The sequence below is a fragment of the Octopus bimaculoides genome, chromosome 24 (genome assembly GCF_046866305.1).
Source record: "Octopus bimaculoides isolate indiv1 chromosome 24, ASM4686630v1, whole genome shotgun sequence".
NCBI classification, from domain to species: Eukaryota; Metazoa; Mollusca; class Cephalopoda; order Octopoda; family Octopodidae; genus Octopus; species Octopus bimaculoides.
The window spans coordinates 1581243-1603169 of record NC_142951.1 but is presented as its reverse complement, the minus strand read 5'-3'; the positions used below and the strand labels follow the sequence as shown (position 1 = coordinate 1603169).

At 38.4% G+C, this 21927-nt stretch overlaps 1 protein-coding gene across 2 annotated transcripts; it reads left to right on the top strand.

The window, feature by feature from the left end:
* The first annotated feature begins 28 nt into the window (after window positions 1-28).
* Window positions 29-20376, top strand: LOC106876043 (replication protein A 70 kDa DNA-binding subunit). Of its 2 annotated transcripts, none has more exons than XM_089341240.1 (19): window positions 29-200; window positions 1466-1513; window positions 2446-2524; window positions 3799-3907; window positions 5659-5753; window positions 5846-5878; window positions 6379-6411; window positions 6927-7041; window positions 8404-8575; window positions 9101-9293; window positions 9992-10131; window positions 11275-11344; window positions 12049-12195; window positions 13753-13871; window positions 15645-15758; window positions 16395-16502; window positions 16635-16721; window positions 17788-17920; window positions 19955-20376. In XM_089341240.1, exons 1-18 carry the CDS (start codon window positions 168-170, stop codon window positions 17893-17895), a joined length of 1803 nt encoding a protein of 600 aa, XP_089197366.1. In that variant the 5' UTR covers window positions 29-167; the 3' UTR covers window positions 17896-17920; window positions 19955-20376. The 2 variants fall into 2 exon arrangements, with proteins under 2 accessions (XP_089197366.1, XP_089197365.1); XM_089341239.1 differs by having other exon boundaries at window positions 6367-6411.
* Window positions 20377-21927: the final 1551 nt, after the last annotated feature.

The window sequence follows — 21927 nt, the reverse complement described above, 5'->3', positions numbered from 1 at the left end:
GCAACAGGGTCAGATAACTTTTGGCACTAAATCAATCTTTCGCGCCATTTCTGGTTGAAGACGTCCCCTTTAATTCTTGCCTGTTGTGCAACACAGAGTCAGACATTGAATGTTATTTTAGAGTTTTTAATATCATTTTTAGTGTTCTTCGTTGATATTTAAGCATCATGAGTTACCAGTTGACTTCGGGAGCATTACAGGTATTTAGAACAATTTATTTTCTTTTGTTGATGTTTTTGAGTAATTCAAACAAAACAATGTTTTTTCTTTTTTATTTTCCCCTCAATTCTTCTCTTAGAATAAATTTCTAATTCTGTGAACGTCTGCGTTAGCAACATTCACAAGCGTTTGTCGTATTGCATGTTCTTTTATGGTGACGAATGATTTAATTTAAACTAAACTGCGCATTCGTATTTAGTTTGGTAACACGTTTTAAAAGAATGTCTAATTGTTTTACGTCAATAAAGTCTGTATGTTTGTGTAAATATCTGAACGTCCATTCTGGTATTATTAATTACTCCAAACTGGAAAAAAAACCCAAAATGGTTTATTCTTGTAAGTAGCAAATAAAAGCATTTAAGTTGTGTAGGAACTCGTTTGGCTCTGCCCTGCACCAGATACGGAATCGAATCCAGTTGTGCCACATTTTGGTAATTCTTCTCCATGAGTTTCTTTCTGAAAAAGAAAAGAAAAACAAACTTTTGTTAACGAAATTTTGCAAAGATACATTTTTGTGTGTGTTGGTTGCAACTATTTGGTAAATTCCTCCAACTTTTCCGAAGATGATGAACGCGCTCTGCGATTGTGTTAATTACTTGACATTTTCGTCAACTATTTCGTTGACTTCAAGTGTGTTACGTTGTGGTATTCATTCATTTCCCAAGACCATTATTGAAGTAAAGTTTCTACGACTGGGAACCAAACCTGAACTGCGGATCCACCCCAGACCACCACCACCATCACCATCGACCCGGTGGAGACAGGTTTTCATATTTGCGATCGTAAACTCGGGAAATTTATTTAATTTCAAGATAGGAGCAATAATATTTCAACAATGTATATTTGCGTTGATGTAATTTGCCTAACAGAACTCTTGAATGTGGTGCCCCAGCATGGCCACAGTCCAATCTCTAAGTCAGAAAAGAATATAGCTTTATGCTGTATTTTTTTCCATTTTTAAAAAATATGCCGATGGCATGGCCCGTGCTGTGCCGTGTAAAAGACACCAGTGGTGGTGCCACGCAAAATGCACCCAGTACACTCTGTAAAGTGGTTGGTGTTGTGAAGCTGTAGAAGCCCTGCCGAAGCAGAAAGTTGGAGTCTGGTGCAGCTCTCAGGCTTGCCAACTTCTGTAAAACCGTCTAACCCATGCCAGCATGGAAAACGGACGTTAAATGATGATGATATGCAGTGACTATGGTAATAACAGTGTTTCTTTTATTTTATTTTCTTCTTTTTCTTTTAGACTATAATCAATGGAGAGAATATAGAGAATCCAATTCTTCAAATTTTGGTAAATATTTTATTTCTGAAAATTTAAATAAATCATAAAATTAATTGCCAGAAATTTTGATCGCTTCATGTATTGAGAGTCGTGTTTTAGGCCATCCATGGCCCATTGATTCTCAGCCTATGGACCCCTCTGATTCTTATTTCACTCTACAAGACCTTCATAGCCATTTGATGTTTTAGAAATTCTAATATATTTTTAGAATTAAATATTCTTAGGAATTGTATAAAAAAAAGTTTGTTAAAATATTTTGTGTATTGTAAGAAGTAAAAGAAATTTATTGCAGATAAATTTTAATAACCAAATTTTATAATGGACTCCCAAGGGTAATGTGGATCCTGGTTGAGAACCAGTGTCAGAGGTTTGTCTTGTATTTCTTGGAGGAATTTGTCCAACTACCAAATATATTGGGTTGGTGCATAATTATTGCGGCTTTTTTTCAACAAAAACAATAACATGTAACAAAAACATCTTTAAATGATTATTCTGGAGCATATTCACCATCTACTTCAATTACTGCTTCCGATTTGCTTGGCATCATTTAAAGATGTTTTTGTTAAATATTGTTATTGTTTTTTGTTGAATAAAATTCGTTGGAAAAAAGCCGCAATAATTATGCACCAACCCAATATATATGCACATAAACACTCTGTAAAGTGGTTGGCATTAGGAAGGGCATGCAGCCATAGAAACCATACTAAAACAACCAACAGAATCTGATGCAACTCTCAGACCTGCCTGGCTCTTACCAAACCATCCAACCTAGCATCGGAGACAAACATTAAATGATGATGATTGTGTGTGTGTGTGTATATATATATATATATATATATATATATATACACACACACACGAGAGACTGATGATAATACATATATAGTGGCAGAGAAATGGTAAAACGGTAATTACATTGTTTTTGTTTTTCTCTCCCCTAGAGTTCAAAAAAGATCCCAAGTTCTGCTGGCGCTGAACGATATCGTCTTTTATTGTCTGATGGTCAGCTGAGTTACTCCAGTGAGTATGTTTTATTGTTTATATGTATGTATGTATATATATATGTGTATGTATATATATATATATATATATATATGTATGTGTATATATATATATATATGTATGTGTGTATATATATATATATATATATATCTTGAAGTGAAATATTGTGAACTTTTTATCTCATTTATTTGTCGTGTTTAATTGCATGTGAGAGGTTTTACTTTCTGTGGAAACATTTATGTTTGATGTTTGTTAGATTTTGCTGCAAATTCTAAAGCAAACATAACTACACACACACACACACACAGACATATATATATATATATATATATATATATATATATATATATATATACACTTTACCACTTTAACATTCACTTTACCATGTTAATATGGATCAGATGGAATTCATAGAGGCTGATTCTCTGCAGACGGTTGCTTTTCTACAATCAATTCATACCTGGAGATGAAGGACATCACTTGATTGATGGTGACATTTGCTTATGACTAATGAATGATGTCAAGACAAGAACACACACACACAGGACAAGCTTTTTTCAGTTAATGCTACCAAATCCACTCACAAGACTTTTGGTTGGCCCAGGGCTTTGGTATAAAATACTTTACCAAGGTGCCAATCAGTGGGATTGAACCTGAAACCATGTTGTAAGGAAGCAAGCTTCTTAACCACACAGCTAAGACTGAAAAATAATTTTGTAACAGCTTTAATATTTTCTTTCCTTCTCTCCTCCACTTTTGGTTCCTGGTTTATTGAAGAAATTTAAAAAAAAATTGCACTAAACTATCTTTCAATGGCACTCCATCAGTTATGATAACAAGGGTTCCAGTTGATCTTTAACGTGCAAGTGGCTGAGTACTCCACAGACACGCGTACTCTTAACGTAATTCTCAGGGAGATTCAGCATGACACAGTGTGTGAAAAGGCTGGCCCTTTAAAATACAGGTAGAACAGAAACAGGTGAAAGTACTGCAGGGTTCACTACTAGCCCCTGCTGGAGCTTCATGGAGCTTTAGGTGTTTTCGCTCAATAAACACTCACAACGCCCGGTCTGAGAATCAAAACCACAATCCTATGACCGCGAGTCTGCTGCCCTAACCACTGCGCCATTGCGCCTCCACACTAAACTATAAGAAGGAGAAATTAATAATTTCAGTCTTTAATCTCCATTAGATTTGTCTGTTGGGTTCTTTTGTCCAGACCCAAGTTTATTTTGTTTGACCATGCAGTTAATAAACTTGTGGCTTGATTGAGTCTACATTTCTATTGCAAGGTGTTATGCTGGCAACTCAACTGAACTCCATGATGGAAGATGGCTCCCTGGACAACATGTCGGTTATCAAAGTGAACAAGTACTTATGTAACATCATTCAAAATGACAAGTAAGTAAACGATTGTCACAATTTGAGAATGCAGACGTTTGTTCTTGAATGTCCCCTTGCTTACAGTTTGCTCTTTTGCTTTCTACTTTGTCCTTGTCTTTTGATACGTAACATCAGTTGAAGAGAATAAAGCGTTGGATCTGTAAAGTGGGGAATATTTTTTCAGTCACACTCTCAGGAAAGGCACAAACACATGCAGTCATTTTGTGAAAGAGGCACATAACCACTCATTCAGACACGCACGCACGCACGCACGCAGGCTCATATGCTAATGCTTTTGTGTTGAAACAAGCATAAACTAAACCTTGGAAATCTTTCAAAAATGTGTGTGTATTTTGGTAGTTTAGAATACATGTGCATGTAGAACGTTTGGGAAATTAGGTGGAGCATTTATTGAAAATAACTTAATGGGAGAATGAGTGAATCCTTGAATACAACATATTGTATATTTTAAAACTGTTCAAAACTGTATAAATATTTGGGAAGTGGTAAATATAATTTTGTTTTATTTTGCTGTCTTCTACTGTTGCTCAAAGCCAACCAAAACTTTGTGAGTGGATTTGATTGATGGAAACTGAAAGAAGCCTGTCTATATGTGTGTTTGTCTCTTCTTGTTTTGATGTTGCATGATTGCTGTAAATGGATGTCATTCATTTCCAGTATTCTGCAGGAGCATGTCTGGCCGTGGGGGAAATATTTACCTTGTTTGGAAAGCAGTAAGGGTTGGCAGCAGGAAAGGCATCCCACCAAAGAAAATTTGTCTCAATAAATTCCATCTGACCCATGCAATCACGGAGAAGTGGATGTCAACTGATGATGACGACAATCATTCCTATTCCTTCGTTAGCAACAGTCGTCATGTACATTTTGCAACAATCCCTCCATTAGGAAAATCAAATATTCATCGTACAAACCAAAATGTAATTATCACTGATGGCACAGAGATACCCCAATTCAAAATCAGTTCTTCCTACCTTTGCATTGAGAAGGCTCACCTTTGTCATTTCCCATGTTTTCCTCAATGCACTCCGGCTTAGATTTCTTTTCAAGCAACAAATCTTTTTCGTCATCTTGATCTTTTAAAAGTTTGTCACTCAGCTCAGTCTTCTTTCTCTCACTCATCAGTCAATGATTGATACTTTGGAAACAAAATCCCTGTTGTATTTGCCAACATTACAAGCATTAATAACCGATTTGGCAGGAATATAAACTGATTCTTATTTCTAAGAAGGCTCTTGAGAAGAAAATGCTGTCTTCTCTGTGATGACTGTTTCAAGTTCTAAGTATTCTACACCTTTTGCCATAACTGTTGTTAAAAGGAAAATAGCTTTTGTAAGAATAGGCACAGGGGTGGCTGTATGGTTAAGAAACTTGGCTCCCGATCACATGGTTTTGGGATCAGTCCCACTGTGTGGCACCTCAGGCAGGTGTCTTCTACTCTAGCCCCAGGTTGGCCAAAGCCTTCTGAGTTGATTTTGTTGAGTGTGTTCTTTGTATGTCTTAGTATCTCTGTCTCTTGACATCACGTGACAGTTGTAAACAAGTGTCACCGTCATACAAATGCTGTCCTTCATCTCCACTCTTTCACAAAAACGTATCTGACCTTGGGGAAATATCGTACTTCGAAACAAATGAGGGTTGGCAACTGGAAGGGCATCTGGCCACAGAAAATTCTGTCTGACCCATGCAAGCGTAAGAAAGTGGACATTAAAATGATGATAATGAAAATATTTTATTTTATTTTGCAACAGGAAAGTTATCATTGTGCTTGATCTATCAGTGATTGCAAAAGCTTCTGAAGTTGGACAGAAGATCGGTAATCCCAAATCGTACAGAGCTGGTGAAGGTAAGTCTGGTTGCTGTATAAATATTGTTGCGTTTGGTTACAAAGAAATTTTATTTGAAATGTTTTTTTAACTTCAATTTTCTCCGTTTCAGCTGCACCTGCTGCTACTGAGAACAACACAAATTGTGAGTATTTTATTTTAAGCATTTGTTTTTCTTGTAGAAAATGTGACAAACCTTGCTTTATCTGAGATGAGTGATTAAAACTATCAACTTTGACAAAAGGGATTATCCACCATCAACACAAATTAGACCGATTTGAGTTCTTTCTGTACTTTCTTACCAGCTGCCACTGAGAACTGAACTAAAATTCCTTCAAATGCAATAAGGAATTTTTGCAATCATTTCTTCGATTAACTAATCCTACCCCCTCCTTTTCCAAAAATTATCTATTTTGATAAAATTACATGACAAACATTGGGCTTTCCTCTTCATCATCAGAAAGAATTCAATTACAGACACTTGTTTATTCTTTTGTCGACACCCAAATATACCGCATTTTCTAGCATGCCACATGTCTCTGTGTTCCTCTTTGCCATTGTAATAAACTTCATGGCCTCTTTCCACGTTTAAACCTTTCTTTATAATTTGAATTTTTTTTTGTTGTTCATCAGGTGTTCCTGCAGCTTCCAAACCACCGTCCGTTTCCACATCAAACAGTGAGTTACATGTTTCCTTTCTGACAATTTCTAATCATTTTGTTATTATTAAGGCAGCGAGCTGGCAGAATCATTAGCACACCATGGAAGATGCCTTGTGGCATTCCATCCATTCTTATTTTGCAAGTTCAAATTCTGCTGAGGTTGATGTTTGCCTTTCATCCTTTCGGGGTCAATAAAATAAGTACCAATTGAGTACAGGGGTCAATCGACTTACCCCCCAAATTACTGGCCTTGGTCTCCCCTCTTTTAATACTACTCCCTCCTCAGTTGAGGGGTCTTTGTCTTGCAAATTACTTGGAACTGTCTTGCTGCTTGTGCCATGTAAAAAGTCCCTATTACACTCTGTAAAATGGTTGGCATTAGGGAGGAGATCCGATCCTAGAAACCAAGCCAAAGTAGACAGCAGAACTTGGTGTGGTCCTGTATCAGATTGTCCAACCCATGCCAGCATAGAAAACAGACATTCAATAGTGATAGTGGTAATAATGATATTTCATTTTCTTTGGTTCTAGGGACACCTTTGGGTAGTGGCCCTGTCGTTAATAATAAACCACCTGGTCTTCCTACAACTCCAGTAGGAGGCGGCAGAATTCATGCCATTGCAGGACTCTCGCTCTACCAAAATAGGTAAGTTGCCTTTTGTTCTCCTGTTTTTAGCTTCAATGAAATGGAGTCTTTGAGAATTTAAGCATTGACATGTTTTGAACATAGTGGAAGGTCCAGTACCGCCTGACTGGCCTTCGTGCGGGTGACACGTAAAAGCACCCACTACACTCTCGGAGTTGTTGGCGTTAGGAAGGGCATCCAGCTGTAGAAACTCTGCCAAATCAGATTGGAGCCTGGTGTAGCCATCTGGTTCACCAGTCCTCAGTCAAATCGTCCAACCCATGCTAGCATGGAAAGCGGACGTTAAACGATGATGATGATGAGTCACCAGTCAATGGCAGCACAACTAGCAATGAGTCTGCGAGTCGCCCTGGGAGGCATGGGATGGAAATGCAAAGGAAGCGTGTCCCAGGACCTTAAAGTGGGTCCAGGAACGAACAACTGTTAACGCTGGTGAAAGTGTAATGATGACTGCTTCTAATAGGACCCCGAGGAGAAGGTGCCTGCAGGGTCTATTCCCCACACCACCCACGAGTCTCCCTGGAATGGTGGGCAGAGAAGATGGACAGGTGGAATGGTATTTGGTTGAATCATCCTGTTGTATTTGTTGCATGTAAAAGAGGAGAATTAACCGTGGTTTGTTGGTGTTGGAGTATTCAACCTGTGAGAAGGATTTGGTGATGGCATTAATAGAGGGTTGCAGAGTTTCTTCCTTATTTCAGCTTGTTACTTACATCATCTAAGTGCTTAGCTCCAGTCTGGCCAATATTCCATAGAAGATGGAAACTGTGGAAGACCATTGTATATATGTATTAATGTGTCTGTGTCTCCCACCACCACTATTTGGCAACCAGTGTTGGTTTCTTTATATCCCCATAACTTAGCTGTTTGGCAAAAGAGACCGATAGAATAATTACACAGTGGCTTGTATGTAACAACAGAATGAATACCAGATATCAAAAAAAAAGAAAGAAAAAAAGTGTTGGAGTTGATTTGTTCAATGTAGACAGTTTGAGGCGGTGCCCCAGCCTGACCACAATCCAATAGCTAAAACAATTGAAATATATATATATATATATATCACTGTATCGACCAGACAATCGATGTTATGCACCACTGATCACAGTGCACTTCCTTGCATTGTTGTAGCTTTCGAATGATGTCTCACCCTGCTGGTTTGCCTGGCAGCCCCCCCCCCTCCCTTTCATCGCAGGGTAGGGTTATTACCCATTTACAGTTAAGTGGACAGAAATAACAAGAAATGAAGTGTTTTGCTCAAGTCCGGGAATCGAAACCGTGATTTTGCAATTGTGAGTGCAACGTGCTAACCTCCACCACAAGCCTTCACACACACATTGTATATGCCTTTATTGTTTTCAACAGATGGAAGATTTGTGCACGAGTGACCCACAAATCTGCCGTAAGGAACTGGAGTAACTCTCGTGGAGAGGGCAAGCTGTTCAGTGTTACATTCCTTGATGACAGCGGCGAAATTCGTGCCACAGGATTTAATGAAACAGTTGACAAGTTCTTTAATTTTCTTGAAGTTAACAAGGTAAGTTTCCCCTTTTTTTTTTTGTTATACCTGTATCTGCATACCTAACTGAATCCTGGCGTTAGGAAAGGCATCCAGCTGTCGAGACGATGCCAGATTAGATTAGAACCTGGTGCAGCCTCCTGGCTTGCCAGTCTCCAGTCAAGCCAAGTCATCCAACCCATGCCAGCATGGAAAACGGATGCGAAACGATGATGATGTCTATTTATTAGTGGAGTCTCATGTAAATTAATTTCTTGTTTTAATCTTGGAATTAAATGGTTTTGATTTACTGTCAGGTGACTTTTGGTCAACCCTGTATCCACACAATGGTTGTTAAGAGATGAGTTTTAAAGTTGATTCCTTAACATTCAGTGTCCACTTTTCCATGTGTGCAGGGGTCACTTGGAATTTAAGGCAGTGCTCCAGCATGGCTACAGTCTAATTACCAAATCAACGTAATTTAAAGCAACCCAAACATGGGGTTTCTTTATTTTTTTTTTTTTTTTTCCCTCTAACCTATTCCGTTTTTCTTTGTTATTTCAGGCTTATTACGTGAGTAGAGCCACTCTAAAGATGGCAAACAAGAAATTTAGTTCTGTGAAGAATGACTTTGAGATGACTTTCAACTCTGACACAGTCATTGAGTTGTGCACTGAGAACACAAATTTGCCCACCATCACATATGATTTTAGACCATTAAAAGACCTGGACCAAATTGAACCTAACACTATTATTGGTGAGTGAATCTTTTCTCTATTTTTAAAACCGTTTTCCAGTTGACGTGTATTTTGTAAACATGCAGTGTAAATTTTCAAACACTGTCAGTATCTTTCCAATTCCTGATGTATTTTCACAAGGAATATTCAGTCATTTTCGTTTATAAGTCAACCTACCATTTTTGGCAATAAATTTTGGTCTAAGAAATTCAACTTAGAGGCTGCAAAATATGGCACAACTGCATTTTAATTCTGTAAATCTCTAAATCGTCCAATCTCTTTTCTTGTTTTTCTTTTCCACTTATTTGATGCTTCTTCAATTAAATTTCACACTAGTTTATCCTTTCACTATAATATTTATTAAAATAGTCTGTGATTATTGCAAATAACTTAGAAACAACAAAGAATTTTGTAAAATAACTTTGTTGTTATTTTATGCTGGAGTTTAGAATAGAAATCAACATAAAATTTTAATGAAGGATTTCAATTTAGATCACTTTAACCCTTTTGTTAACATATTTCTATTGAAATAGACTGCAATTGCTGCAATTAATTTTTAAAATAATGAAGTATTTTCTAAAATAGTCTTTATAATTTCCAGCTGGTGCCTGAAAAATAAGTTAAAATGAAATTTTCATGGGAAGTTTGAGGCAACGACATATAAAGGGATACGATGGGAATGGTTTTCTTTTGACTTATGTTTTCACATCATTTGCAGATGTAATCGGTGTCGTGACCGATGTTGCAGATATCACCACAGTGGTTGGACGGCAATCTAATAAGGAATTCTCAAAGCGTGACCTGCAACTTGCTGACCAGTCAGGCATGTCCGTCCGATTTACCATTTGGGGAGGCGATGTGAGTTCTGGCTTAAACTTTTTTTTTTTCCTCTTTTTCACCCCCCCCCCCCCCCCCCCCCGTCATCTCTTGCAGAACTGGTTGATTCATCAGTGTATGGAACCTTGTATTATCTTCATTGTTTTGACACCCACTTTTCAACGCTTGCATGGGTCAGACGGAATTTGTTGAGCAGAAATTTCTAGGGCTTTCAGACCCTCACATCTCCAAGCAAAGTAACATTTCCTTATGCCCAGACATGTTTTCTCAGAAGACTGGAAACAAACAACCCCTCTTGTATAACAGTAATGCTCGTTTACAACCATCACATGGTGTGTCGAGGCAAGGACAGCCATGCTGGAGCACCACCTGTCAGATGAATCAACCCCAGTACTTCTCTAACTTTAAAGCCTGGTACTTATTCTATCAGTCTCTTTTGCTGAACTGTTAAGTTACAGGGACATAAACAGACCAACACCAGTTATCAAGTGGTGGTAGGGGACAAACAAAAATGCACAAACACACACATGCATACATACATATATATATATATATATACACACACACACACACACACACACACACAACAGGCTTCCTTCATTTTCCATCTACCAAATCCACTCACAAGGCTTTGGTCAGCCTGAGGCTATAGAAGACACTTGCTCAAGATGTCATGCAGTGAGACTGAACCCGGAACCATATGGTTGGGAAACAAGCTTCTTCATCACAATACCAGTGACCAATGGTGGATTGGTAGGATTGTTATAGGGCTCCAGGTACCTTGTGGTATTCGTTCCAAGTACTGTATTTGGGTTTGGGAATCATTGTCTTAATCTGTGGCCTGGCTTAATGCCACCCCAACCACCTGGTCTTTGGGGTCCTTCAGCATTGGGCTCAAGTTTGAGGATACCTTCTTCTCCCCCCCCCCCCCCGCCACCAATCGTATGAGGCGATGGGGGACAGGGTTGAGATCCCTGCAAAAATAAGAACCACAAATACCGTTCTTGTCTTCCTGATTAAAACAAAAATTACCTTATTTCTCATTTTCGTCAATCTATTTCTCTACCTCTGTCACATTCAGATTTATTCTCCAATGCCACCATCTCTCATTATCATCATCATCATCATTTTCTTTTTTCTTTTTCTTTCTTTCCTTTCTCACAGGCTGAGAACTTCCAAGATAACAAAAACCCTGTGGTTGCAGTCAAAGGAGCTAAAGTTTCAGAATGGGGAGGTAAAATTCCTTTTGAAATAGAATTTCGATCTTTATTTTCAGAAATGTGTTACAGTCGTTTGGATGGCATTAGCCTGTGTCTGGTGTCGCGGGGAGTGTGGCATTACGCCTTTGTTACCATTACTCCCAGGTTTGTTCTGACCCACAACAGCAGGACCCCATCCATGGGTTAAATCGATTTCCCAGGAGGAAGGTAGCTTTTCTCGTAGAAAGAAAGATATTCTGACAAAACTTGCAGTCAGAGCAGTACCGGTCATCTTGCAATGCTTGTCACTGGAACCAACTGTGGCAAAAGTGTTGTGCAAGTTTTTGTCCCTTAAATCCAATGATGTCCAGATGTCTCTCTATCTTTTCTTAGTCTTTTTTTTGTATTGTGTAAAGTCCTCTGGTGATGGATTTCCATTCACATAGAAGGAGCAAAGTAAATCAGAACACAACACACAGCCTGATCTGGGGATTGAACTTGCTACGATGAGGTAGTGATTGTGAGCCCGGCACTCTAACCACTGAGTCATATGTCTTGTATATGTATGTATGTACGTATGCGTGTGTGTATATGTATGCATGTACGCATACATGTACAAAGGGCTTCCAGAGTTTCCATTTATCTAATTCCACCTAAATGTTTATTGTTGCCTTTTTAGGAATTGCTTTGTGTTGACCAATAAATATAATTATTTTTGTTACTTTTCTTTTTACTTCAGGTCGGACCTTGTCTTTATTATCAAGCGGACAAATGATTCTAAACCCCGACATAAGGGAAGCTCATTTCCTTCGAGGCTGGTATGATCGAGATGGTTGTAATATGGAATTTAACACTTTTCAGGGTGATTCAGCTGGTGTTAGAGGAGGTATTGTACATCTCTCTCTCTATCTCTATCTCCCCTTCTCTCCCCTCCCTTCTCCCTTCCTCTAAACCCCCTCTTAAGTCCACATAGTTTTACAAAATGGAACCTGTTGAAATAGGCTGGAGATTGTCATCAAATGAAACATTTGAAGGGCTGGCATCGTATCCAGGGGAGATGTCTCTCATCTTTACTTCACATCTTAAAAAATATGGCTTCTTGAGCAGTGATACCTCATCTTTCTCTGTTCTGTCTTGTTTCAGTCATTAAATTGTGGCCATGCTGGGGCACTGCCTTGAAGAATTCTTAGTCAAATGATTCAACATTAGTATTTTTTTTTAACCTGTACTTATTCTATCACTCTATTTTGTTGAACTGCTAAGTTACAGGGATGTAAACAAACCAACGCCAGTTGCCAAGCACTGGTGGGGCACGCACACATACGATGGGCTTCTTTTCAGTTTCCATTTAGCAAATCCACTCGGAAGGCTTTGGTTGGTCTGAGCTTATAATGGAAGACACACTTGCCTACTAAGGTGCCACGCAGTGGGACTGAACCCGGAACCATGTGGTTGGGAAACAAGCTTCTTAACACAGAGCCTGCACCCATGTGGATATTGGCTTTTTTTTTGTTTTTTTTTCTTCTTACTTGTTAGTGATTTGTAACCCAAACCAGAGAACAAAGCTATGAAGAGCAGCTTCTCTTCAGTTCTTAGTTTTCTTAGTGACCACACTAAGTGACTGGCGCTCCGTCAGTTATGATGGTGAGGCTCCCAGTTGATCTGCTCAACAGGACAGCCTGGCCTACCTCTGAAATCGATGCAAAAGTGGTTGAGTACTCCACAGACATGTGTACCCTTAATATAGTTCTCAGGGAGATTCAGCACAACACGGGATGTGACAAGGCCAGTCCCCTTTGAATTACAGGTACGACTCCTTTTTGCCAGTTGAGTGGCCTGGATCAAGGGCACAGTGTGCCACTAGAAATTGAACTCGTGGCCTTACAACTGTAAGCCAAACACCATCGCCACCAGGCTATAGATTGTGGTCTCCCCACAATGACTTCCTTTGGATCAATAAATGCTCGGCAGAGAAGCTTGCTCTTGGTTAGGGACTTCACTTGCTGTTGTCTCGCTATGACGAGACCAGCTGTGATAATTATGTTTAGAATCTTTTCTTTATCATCATCATCATTATCATGTGGCATAGGTTGGACAGCATCAGTTGTCCCCATGGTTTCTATGGCTGAATGCTCTAGCATTTGTTTTGTAATTGCTATCTCTTCAACTCTGATTGGACTCAATACTGGCTCAACTCTGGCCTGCAGTACATACATAACTATAGCACAATCACACACACACACTACATAAGCTTTATTACTTTCTGTTACAAAGTTTGTCAAATCATTAAGACAAAAGTGATATGACTTGATTCATGGCTGCAAAAAACTTTTAATAAATGAATTTATCAACCGAAATTGTTTGAAATAATTGTTTTTTGATGATGAAGACGACAATGTTAACGAAGATGTATTTAATCCTCCTTTTATTTTCATTTTGTTAGGTAATGAGTGGAAGACATTGGAACAAGTTAAAACTGAAAAGTTAGGGGCCTCAAAACCTGATTACTTCACCTCAAAGGCAACTGTGATTTTCATAAAGAAAGGAAGCTGCATGTATATGGTAGGTACAACATCAGCTTACAGAAGGTTTCTACCTTGCTTTGCTCTCATTAAATACTCCAACTTCTGCAGTTATATTCCGCCAAAGATTACCATCATCATCAGGTTCTGGGTTCAGTCCCACTGCATGGCACCTTGGGCAAGTGTCTTGTACTATAGTCTCGGGCCAATCAAAGCCTTGTGAGTGGGTTTCGTAGACGGAAAACTGAAAGAAGCCCGTCGTATATATGTATATATGTGTGTCTGTGTTTGTCTCCCCCAGCATCGCTTGACAACCGGTGCTAGTGCGTTTACGTCTCCGTAACTTAGCATTTCGGCAAAACAGACCGATAGAATAGGTACTAAGCTTACAAAGAATAAGTCCTGGAGTCGATTTTCTTGACTAAAGGCGGGGCTCCAGCATGGCCGCAGTCAAATGACTGGAACGAGTAAAAGAGTAAGTCTATTTTTCCATGCTTTTATGGATCAGACTATTCAGTTGATTTCAAAGGAGATAAAAGTGACATACACTGCTTGTATATGTAATTTATGTTAAGACAAAATCATGGCTTCATACTTGATGCCTGTGTACTGTTACAATATTACATTTACATGCACAAAAATCAATCATTTCCTGCTATAAAACAACTTTAAAATATCTTTCAGTAAGTGTAGGATGAAACACAATGCATTTGTTCTTTCCTCAGAGTATCCTTGTACAATTGGGGTGCATCTGATACACTGGCAAATATGGTAATTGCATTCTGGCATTTAATTTCAGTTTCCTTCTTCATCATCATTTAACGCCCGCTTTCCATGCTGGCATGGGTTGGATGGTTTGACTGAGGACTGGCAAGCCAGGAGGCTGCGCCAGGTTCCAATCTGGTCTGGTAAGGTTTCTACAGCTGGATGCCCTTCCTAATGCCAACCACTCCGAGAGTGTAGTGGGTGCTTTTCATGTGCCACTGGCACGGAAGCTAGTCCTGCAGCACTGGCATTGAGCATGCTCATGTGGTGCTTTTTATGTGCCCCTGGGACAGGAGCCTGTCTGGTGGCACTGGTATCGACCATGCTCAAATGATGCTTTTTACTTGTCACTGGCATGAGTATTTTCCAGCAGACAAGTTTTGACATAGCATATCGTGTATATATGTAGTGGAAACATTTAAACGTTTTTGTCTTTCTGAAACCTGCTGCCTTTCACATTGACAATTTGGTCCTCCAAAGTCATCTTGGTGTGTCAGTCAGCCTACCTCCTTGTAGCTCTTTTACTTGTTTCAGTCATTTGACTGTGGCCATGCTGGAGCACTGCCTTTAGTCAAGCAAATCGACCCCAGGACTTATTCTTTGGAAGCCTAGTACTTACTCTATCGGTTTCTTTTGCCGAACCGCTAAGTTGCGGGGACGTAAATGCACCAGCATCGGTTGTCAAGCGATGGTGGGGACACACACACACACACACATATACACGACGGTCTTCTTTCAGTTTCCGTCTACCAAATCCACTCACAATGTTTTGGTCAGCCCGAGGCCATAGTAGAAGACACTTGCCCAAGGTGCCACGCAGTGGGACTGAACCCGGAACCATGTGGTTGGTAAGCAAGCTACTTACCACACAGCCACTCCTGCGCCTGTGAATTTTGGTGTTAAAAATTTAAACTTGTATATTTGAAAATATGGCACATATTTGAATTATGCCAAAAATAGAGTTTAGTTTCCATTTTGTGTTTGATGAAGTGACACGATGTAATGAACTCCCTCGAGAACTTATTGTTTCTTATTGTTGTGTTGTTAGGCTTGTCCCAATGAAAACTGTAACAAGAAACTCATAGACCAGGGAGATAACCAATACCGATGTGAGAAGTGTAACCAAGAGTTCCCTAACTTTAAATGGCGATTGATTTTGTCGGTAAGTTAAATATATTTTTGTTAACCCCTTTTGTTACCATCCCACCTAAAATTGAACCTGGATTTGTGATACAAATTCCTGTTTTAACCCTTTAGCATTCAAACCGGCCATTTCCGGCCGAAATATTTAACCTGTTTTAGTTGAAACTGACCAGATCCATCCTCTCACACCAACCCTACAATGACATTCTAAAACTGAACCTTCTCATCACTGAAATCTCTAAACTACAACAAAATTAATTCAAAACAATGAAAATAAACAAATATTACTTTTGATATAATAATCTGAATATCTAAATGGTTAAAGTAATCGGAATTAAAACTTCCTATCAATATTTTGTGTTAATTTATGTTTCAAAGGTGCACGTTAATTTCACGAGCAGGCTGTTCCGTTGATCGGATCAACTGGAACCCTCGATGTTGTAAGCGATGGAGTGCCAACAGCAAATGTTTCAAAGACCAGTTTTATAATGACAATTATTGTTCTAAATTCTTCATTGTTCTCAAAACAAGTCAGTGCATTTCACTAGAAATATGGTAAAAAAAAAAGGGATTAATGAAATCGAATTGTTGATACTTCGTTTAAAATTTCATTCAAGGCTTTACTAATGAATCCATTTTCCATTTCCTCTCTCAGACCAGCATTGCTGATCATACAGGCAGCCAATGGATTACGTGTTTCCAAGAGTGTGCAGAATCCATTCTTGGAGTCTCATCTGATGCGCTGGGCAATTTAAAGGATATGGTGAGGCATATATCAGTTTCTCTATTCACTTCATCGTCGTCGTCATCCTTTAATCTCCATCTTCCAACTTGGCGTCACTTATTTTTCACCATTTTCATTTGGGTTTTTTTCTCTCTCTCTCTCTCTTTCTAGGATGAATTTGCGTTTGATCAAGTATTCCAAGAAGCCAGTTTCAAATCCTATATTTTCAATTTGAGAGCAAAATTCGAAACCTACAATGTAAGTAGAATATTATTATTTCACAGATTTATTTTATAAATGTAGAACCTACGCTTCCAATTGTTTCTGTATTTTGTGTAGAATCCGTTTCTTAAGACATTTCTGTTGAATCTTCAGCCAATCTTTTTACTTGTTTCAGTCATTAGACTGTGGCCATGCTGGGGCACCACTTTGAATATTTAGTTGAATGAATTGACCTTAGTATTTACTTTTTGAGCCTATCGTTCCCTTTTGCTGAACCGCTAAGTTATGGAGATGTAAACACACCAACACCAGTTGCTATCGACCACTAATCTTCTCTAAGCTCTGCTGCTGGATTAATTCTCCCTAATTTTGTTCATGTGGGAAGGGGCTGAAGAGTTGACATCTCATCAGACCCTTTAGCATTTCGATTATTCTGTGAAATATAATTCCTTTATATTTCCAATGTTTTGAGTTACTCATGCATCGTCTCATAGCTTTGAAATCTTAATGATGTGACTCGTTATTTTAGGAATGACATTGTAGGGTAGGTGTAAGAGGCCCATCAGTGACTTTTGGGACATCCTGTATATGTGTGTGTGTGTGTGTGAAGGCACATGGCTTAATGGTTAGGGTGTTGCACTCACAATTGCGAGATCGTGGATTCAATCTCCAGACCAGGCGTTGTGTTCTTGAGCAAAGCACTTCATTTCGACATCTGACACCTGTACAGGTAATGTTGATTTGATGGAGGGAGTGAACTTGTCTACACAAACATTTGATCACTACAAGCAAATCATCTGTGTGGGTGTTCAATAAGAGATTGTCAAGCTTGCATACATCATCTAACAAAAAGAGTCTGTTATATATATATATATATATATGCATACATATATTATACATGAGGCTTCCTTACAGTTTCCCATCTACCAGATACACTTACAAAGCATTGTTTGACCTGGGGTGCAATAAGAAAACACTTGCCCAACGTTCTGTGTTGTGGGCCTGAACCTGAAACCACATTCCTCCTCAGCCTGCAACTCCATCCTATCCACCTGTCTCGCCTAATTAGTGGAATCATTTCTTTATTGCTTTTGTCTTTTAGGATGAAAGCCGTTTGAAGACGATATGTGTCAGTGCCACCCCAGTTGACTGGAAGACATATGGGCAACGCCTGATCAAAGAAATTAATAATTTTGGAACCGGAGAATAAATACTTGAAGCATTTGCATGATTCGGTTTGTATAAAGATCATCCAGACATGTTACTTTTCTTTTTTGGTTTTATAATAAAAACAATTTTTCGGAACGTTTAGTCCTTTTGATACTTAAAATCTGATATTTATTCCATCAGTCTCTTTTGTAGAACTGCTAAGTTACAGGTACATAAACACACCGACACCGATTGTCAAGGTGTAGGGAACAAATGAAAAAAATGGGGTGGGGAGGACTTCGGAAAATTCACAAGATCCTAGTTTTCCCCTCATAACTTGGTGACAGTTTATCGTGGAAAGCGGATGTGAATCCAAATTTTAAATATTTCTCTGAATTTTGACAAACTTTTTTTAGACTTGCACTATTTTACGTACTTAATGAATCGAGATAACTACAGATTTCTGCGCCCACCCCGACTTTGGATGATCATAACTTTCAGTAAAATGGATATTTTTTAATGAAATTCTCTACAAATATACCTCGGACTATGTAGATTCCAAGGACATAGGAATTTGGGGGGGAAAACAAATGGGGACTATTTTTAAGAATTGTTCCCCATTTGCGGGTGTTTCTGATTATTTTCATTTTCTGTTTTGTGCATTTGTGCATCCATAGATTTCTACCACACACGCACACATACATATGTAATTAAAAAAGTTCAAACAGGGAATTATTCCATTCAGTAGCATGTTTATGATAGAGATTATGGGATCTATTCAGTTTAACGTACAGATTGTCTTCTGTCATTCTATTGTCCTTGCAATCTACATAGTCCGAAGTATATTTGTAGAGAATTTCATTAAAAAAAAATATCCATTTTCTTGAAAGTTAAAATGAACTGAAGTGGACTCCAGTGAAATTTCTGAAATTCTCCACCCCTCCTAACACTTTCCCCCCAAAATTTTGTATATTCGGAATCTTATGATCATCCAAAGTTGGTAGGTGGGGGCAGAAATCTGTGGTTATGCCTAAAAGATTTCAGTATAAACTTTCAGAAAATATGCTCAAAATGAAGCAAAAAATATTCTTGTGAATCTTCTCAGCTGCAAAAGCATCTCTGTTCATATATATATATACATATATATATACACACACACACACACACACACGTGTGTTACCAGTACCATAAATCTCTCTCTTCCTTCACTGACTCCACTCCATTCAATTCTCCCCCCTCCCCCCACAATGCCATTTATTGCCCTATCAACACTCTGCAGCACCACATTTTTCTTGTGTACCTAGATTTTTGTTGTCAGAGGTAAGTTCCTAGTTTTAGACACATCCGCACACATCAGTCTGTCTCCAGAGGAAATGAAAATGGCATTGCTTTCAGTACTAACCAGTTCTATACTACACCCCCCCCCCCGCGCGCTTGTAAATTGACACTTTAGAGACATCAAATCTTATCATTATGACGATGATGAAAGCAACGTATTTGATGTCTCTAAAGTGTCAAAAATTTGATAAAATTGTCCAACAAGTCCTCCATATTTGTTTCATTTTTTCCATTTTGTGCATCCATAGATCTCCACCACACAAACATGATTCCCTCTGCAGAAGGGTTGTAAAGAATTCTTTTTAATAACTCATTCACAAATTGCCCCCTTTCTCTTGAGATCCATTATTAATCACAATGACCACAACTTACTGTCCACTTTTTTATGCTTGGGCTACTTTAATTGAAACTTAATTTCAAATTTAACCTCCACAATTTAGAGAGACGACCAATCACTTTGTTAGCTCTCTAATGCTCTGCATCTCCTCCAAGTTGTTTTTACACCTCATTCCTTCTCATTTATATGCAGATCATCTTGATTTAATCCCTGTGGCAACTTAAATCCACTGTTAATACAGTTACCTGTTCAGCAGTGAAGCATTAATTAACTCCCATCCATCTTCGTTTTGATTCACTTCACTGCACTAATAAAACAACTGAAGAGCATTGGAATCAAAATTTCAAATATTTATGGTGTTTACTGATGGAAAGGATACTGGTTCTTACACCATAGACACACAAACATGTCTTTGTTTATGAATTTTTCTTTTCAATCTTTTCAGATTATTAGACCCTCTGCTAAAAGCCTGGATCACTATCAGTTTTCCTTGGAGTCAAAGAAAAAAGATTTTATTTTCTATTAAACCATCATCCAATGCCAACCAGGTTTCAAAAGCATCAAGTCTCTCGACAAGAAACAAATTTCTTCCACACCAATGTTTGGTGCTAGTTTCATCTCTCAACTGTTTGTCTCTGGCAGTTTTTCATTTTCCAGAAAATCTTGTATTAACCAAGTGAAATTTCATTGTAGAAGACAGTCAACCATGCAGAAACAAAGTAGTTTAAATTACAAACATTGAACAAGTCATTCACTTTGTTGGTCATTTCCGTTTGTGTCCGAGACCATTCAGACATATGAAAATTCTTTCAACCAAATCTGTCCACACAATGTAAATACTGGACATATTGATTCGGAGAATGAATTTGAGTTTCCGGAGGTTTTTTTTTCTTCTTTTCATCCCCAAAACAATGGACACTTATTTCTGTCTCTAGCAGAGAATTAATTAATTAATACAAATATTAAAAGGCAGAAGATCAGAATTGAATAAATATTAGGGAAAAAAATGGCTTCTCGTCTTATTTGTGTGTGTGTGTTTGTAAGTATATATACATACATATATATATACATGTATATATAAATAAATATATATATATATATAAATATATTTATAAATATATGTATATATATTTATATTTAAATAAATATATATATAAATATATTTATTTAAAATTAGAAATATAATATTTCTAAATCTCTCAGAGAGATTTAAGCAGTAGTGGAGTGACAATCCCAATAAGGGAATACACTACTGCTGTTTAGCCCTAGGAAGCTGGACCGCTTCCTGTCGGCCTTGACACAATTACTGTGTCCTTAAGTTTGTGCTGATTTAGAAATATATTTCTAATTTTGCTGATCAGTGAATGAACTTCACTATGATTTACATAAGTTTGTGAAGGAGAAACAGGCCTCTCGATCCAGCTGGCAAGCTACTTCCGGCTGATGACGAGCAAAGACTCAGAAACATGTCCCTGAATGCTGGCTAGACTGGGTGGAGGAGCTTGTCTCCCCTTCACAAACTTAAGGACACAGTAATTGTGTCAAGGCCGACAGGAAGCGGTCCAACTTCCTAGGGCTAAACGGCAGTAATGTGTTCCCTTATTGGGATTGTCACATTAAGTTGACAATATACTACAACTATATTTATAAATATATTTATATATATTTAAATAAATATATTTATTTATATATATATAAATAAATATATATAACCAGTGAGGCAGCTACAATGGAATACATCAACATTAGCGAAGAAGATGTACTACTAGCTATACATGAAGTGGACACAAACTCAACTGCTGGCCCTGATGGTTTCCCAGCAATCCTCCTTAAATCGTGTAAACATGCCCTGGCAAAACCCCTCCAGAGCTTTCTCGCAAACAGCAGACTGCCAAGCAAGCTGAAGGAGGGAATAATATGCCCAATCCATAAAGGGGGAAGCAGAGCAGATGCCAAAAACTATAGGCCTATCTCTCTGACTTCACACATCAGCAAAGTCATGGAAAGGATAGTCAGAGGAAAACTAATTGCATTCCTTGAAGAAAATAAATTGCTGAGTGATACCCAACATGGCTTTCGACCAGGTAGGAGCTGCCTGACCCAGCTCTTACAATATTATTACTGGGTGTTGAGGCAGTTACTCAACAACTCAAATGTGGACGTAATATACCATGATTTTGTAAAAGCTTTTGACAAAGTGGATCATGGTGTGATATGCCACAAACTGCGTGATCTTGGCATAGCTGGAAAACTTGGAGAGTGGTTACATGACTTTCTGAAAGATAGAAGTCAGGCAGTCGTGGCTAATGGAGCCACCTCTATGAGAACACAAATAATGAGCGGTGTTCCACAGGGCACTGTCTTGGGACCATTGCTTTTTATAGTCGCTCTCTCAGATATGCCTTCAAGGGCCCGAAT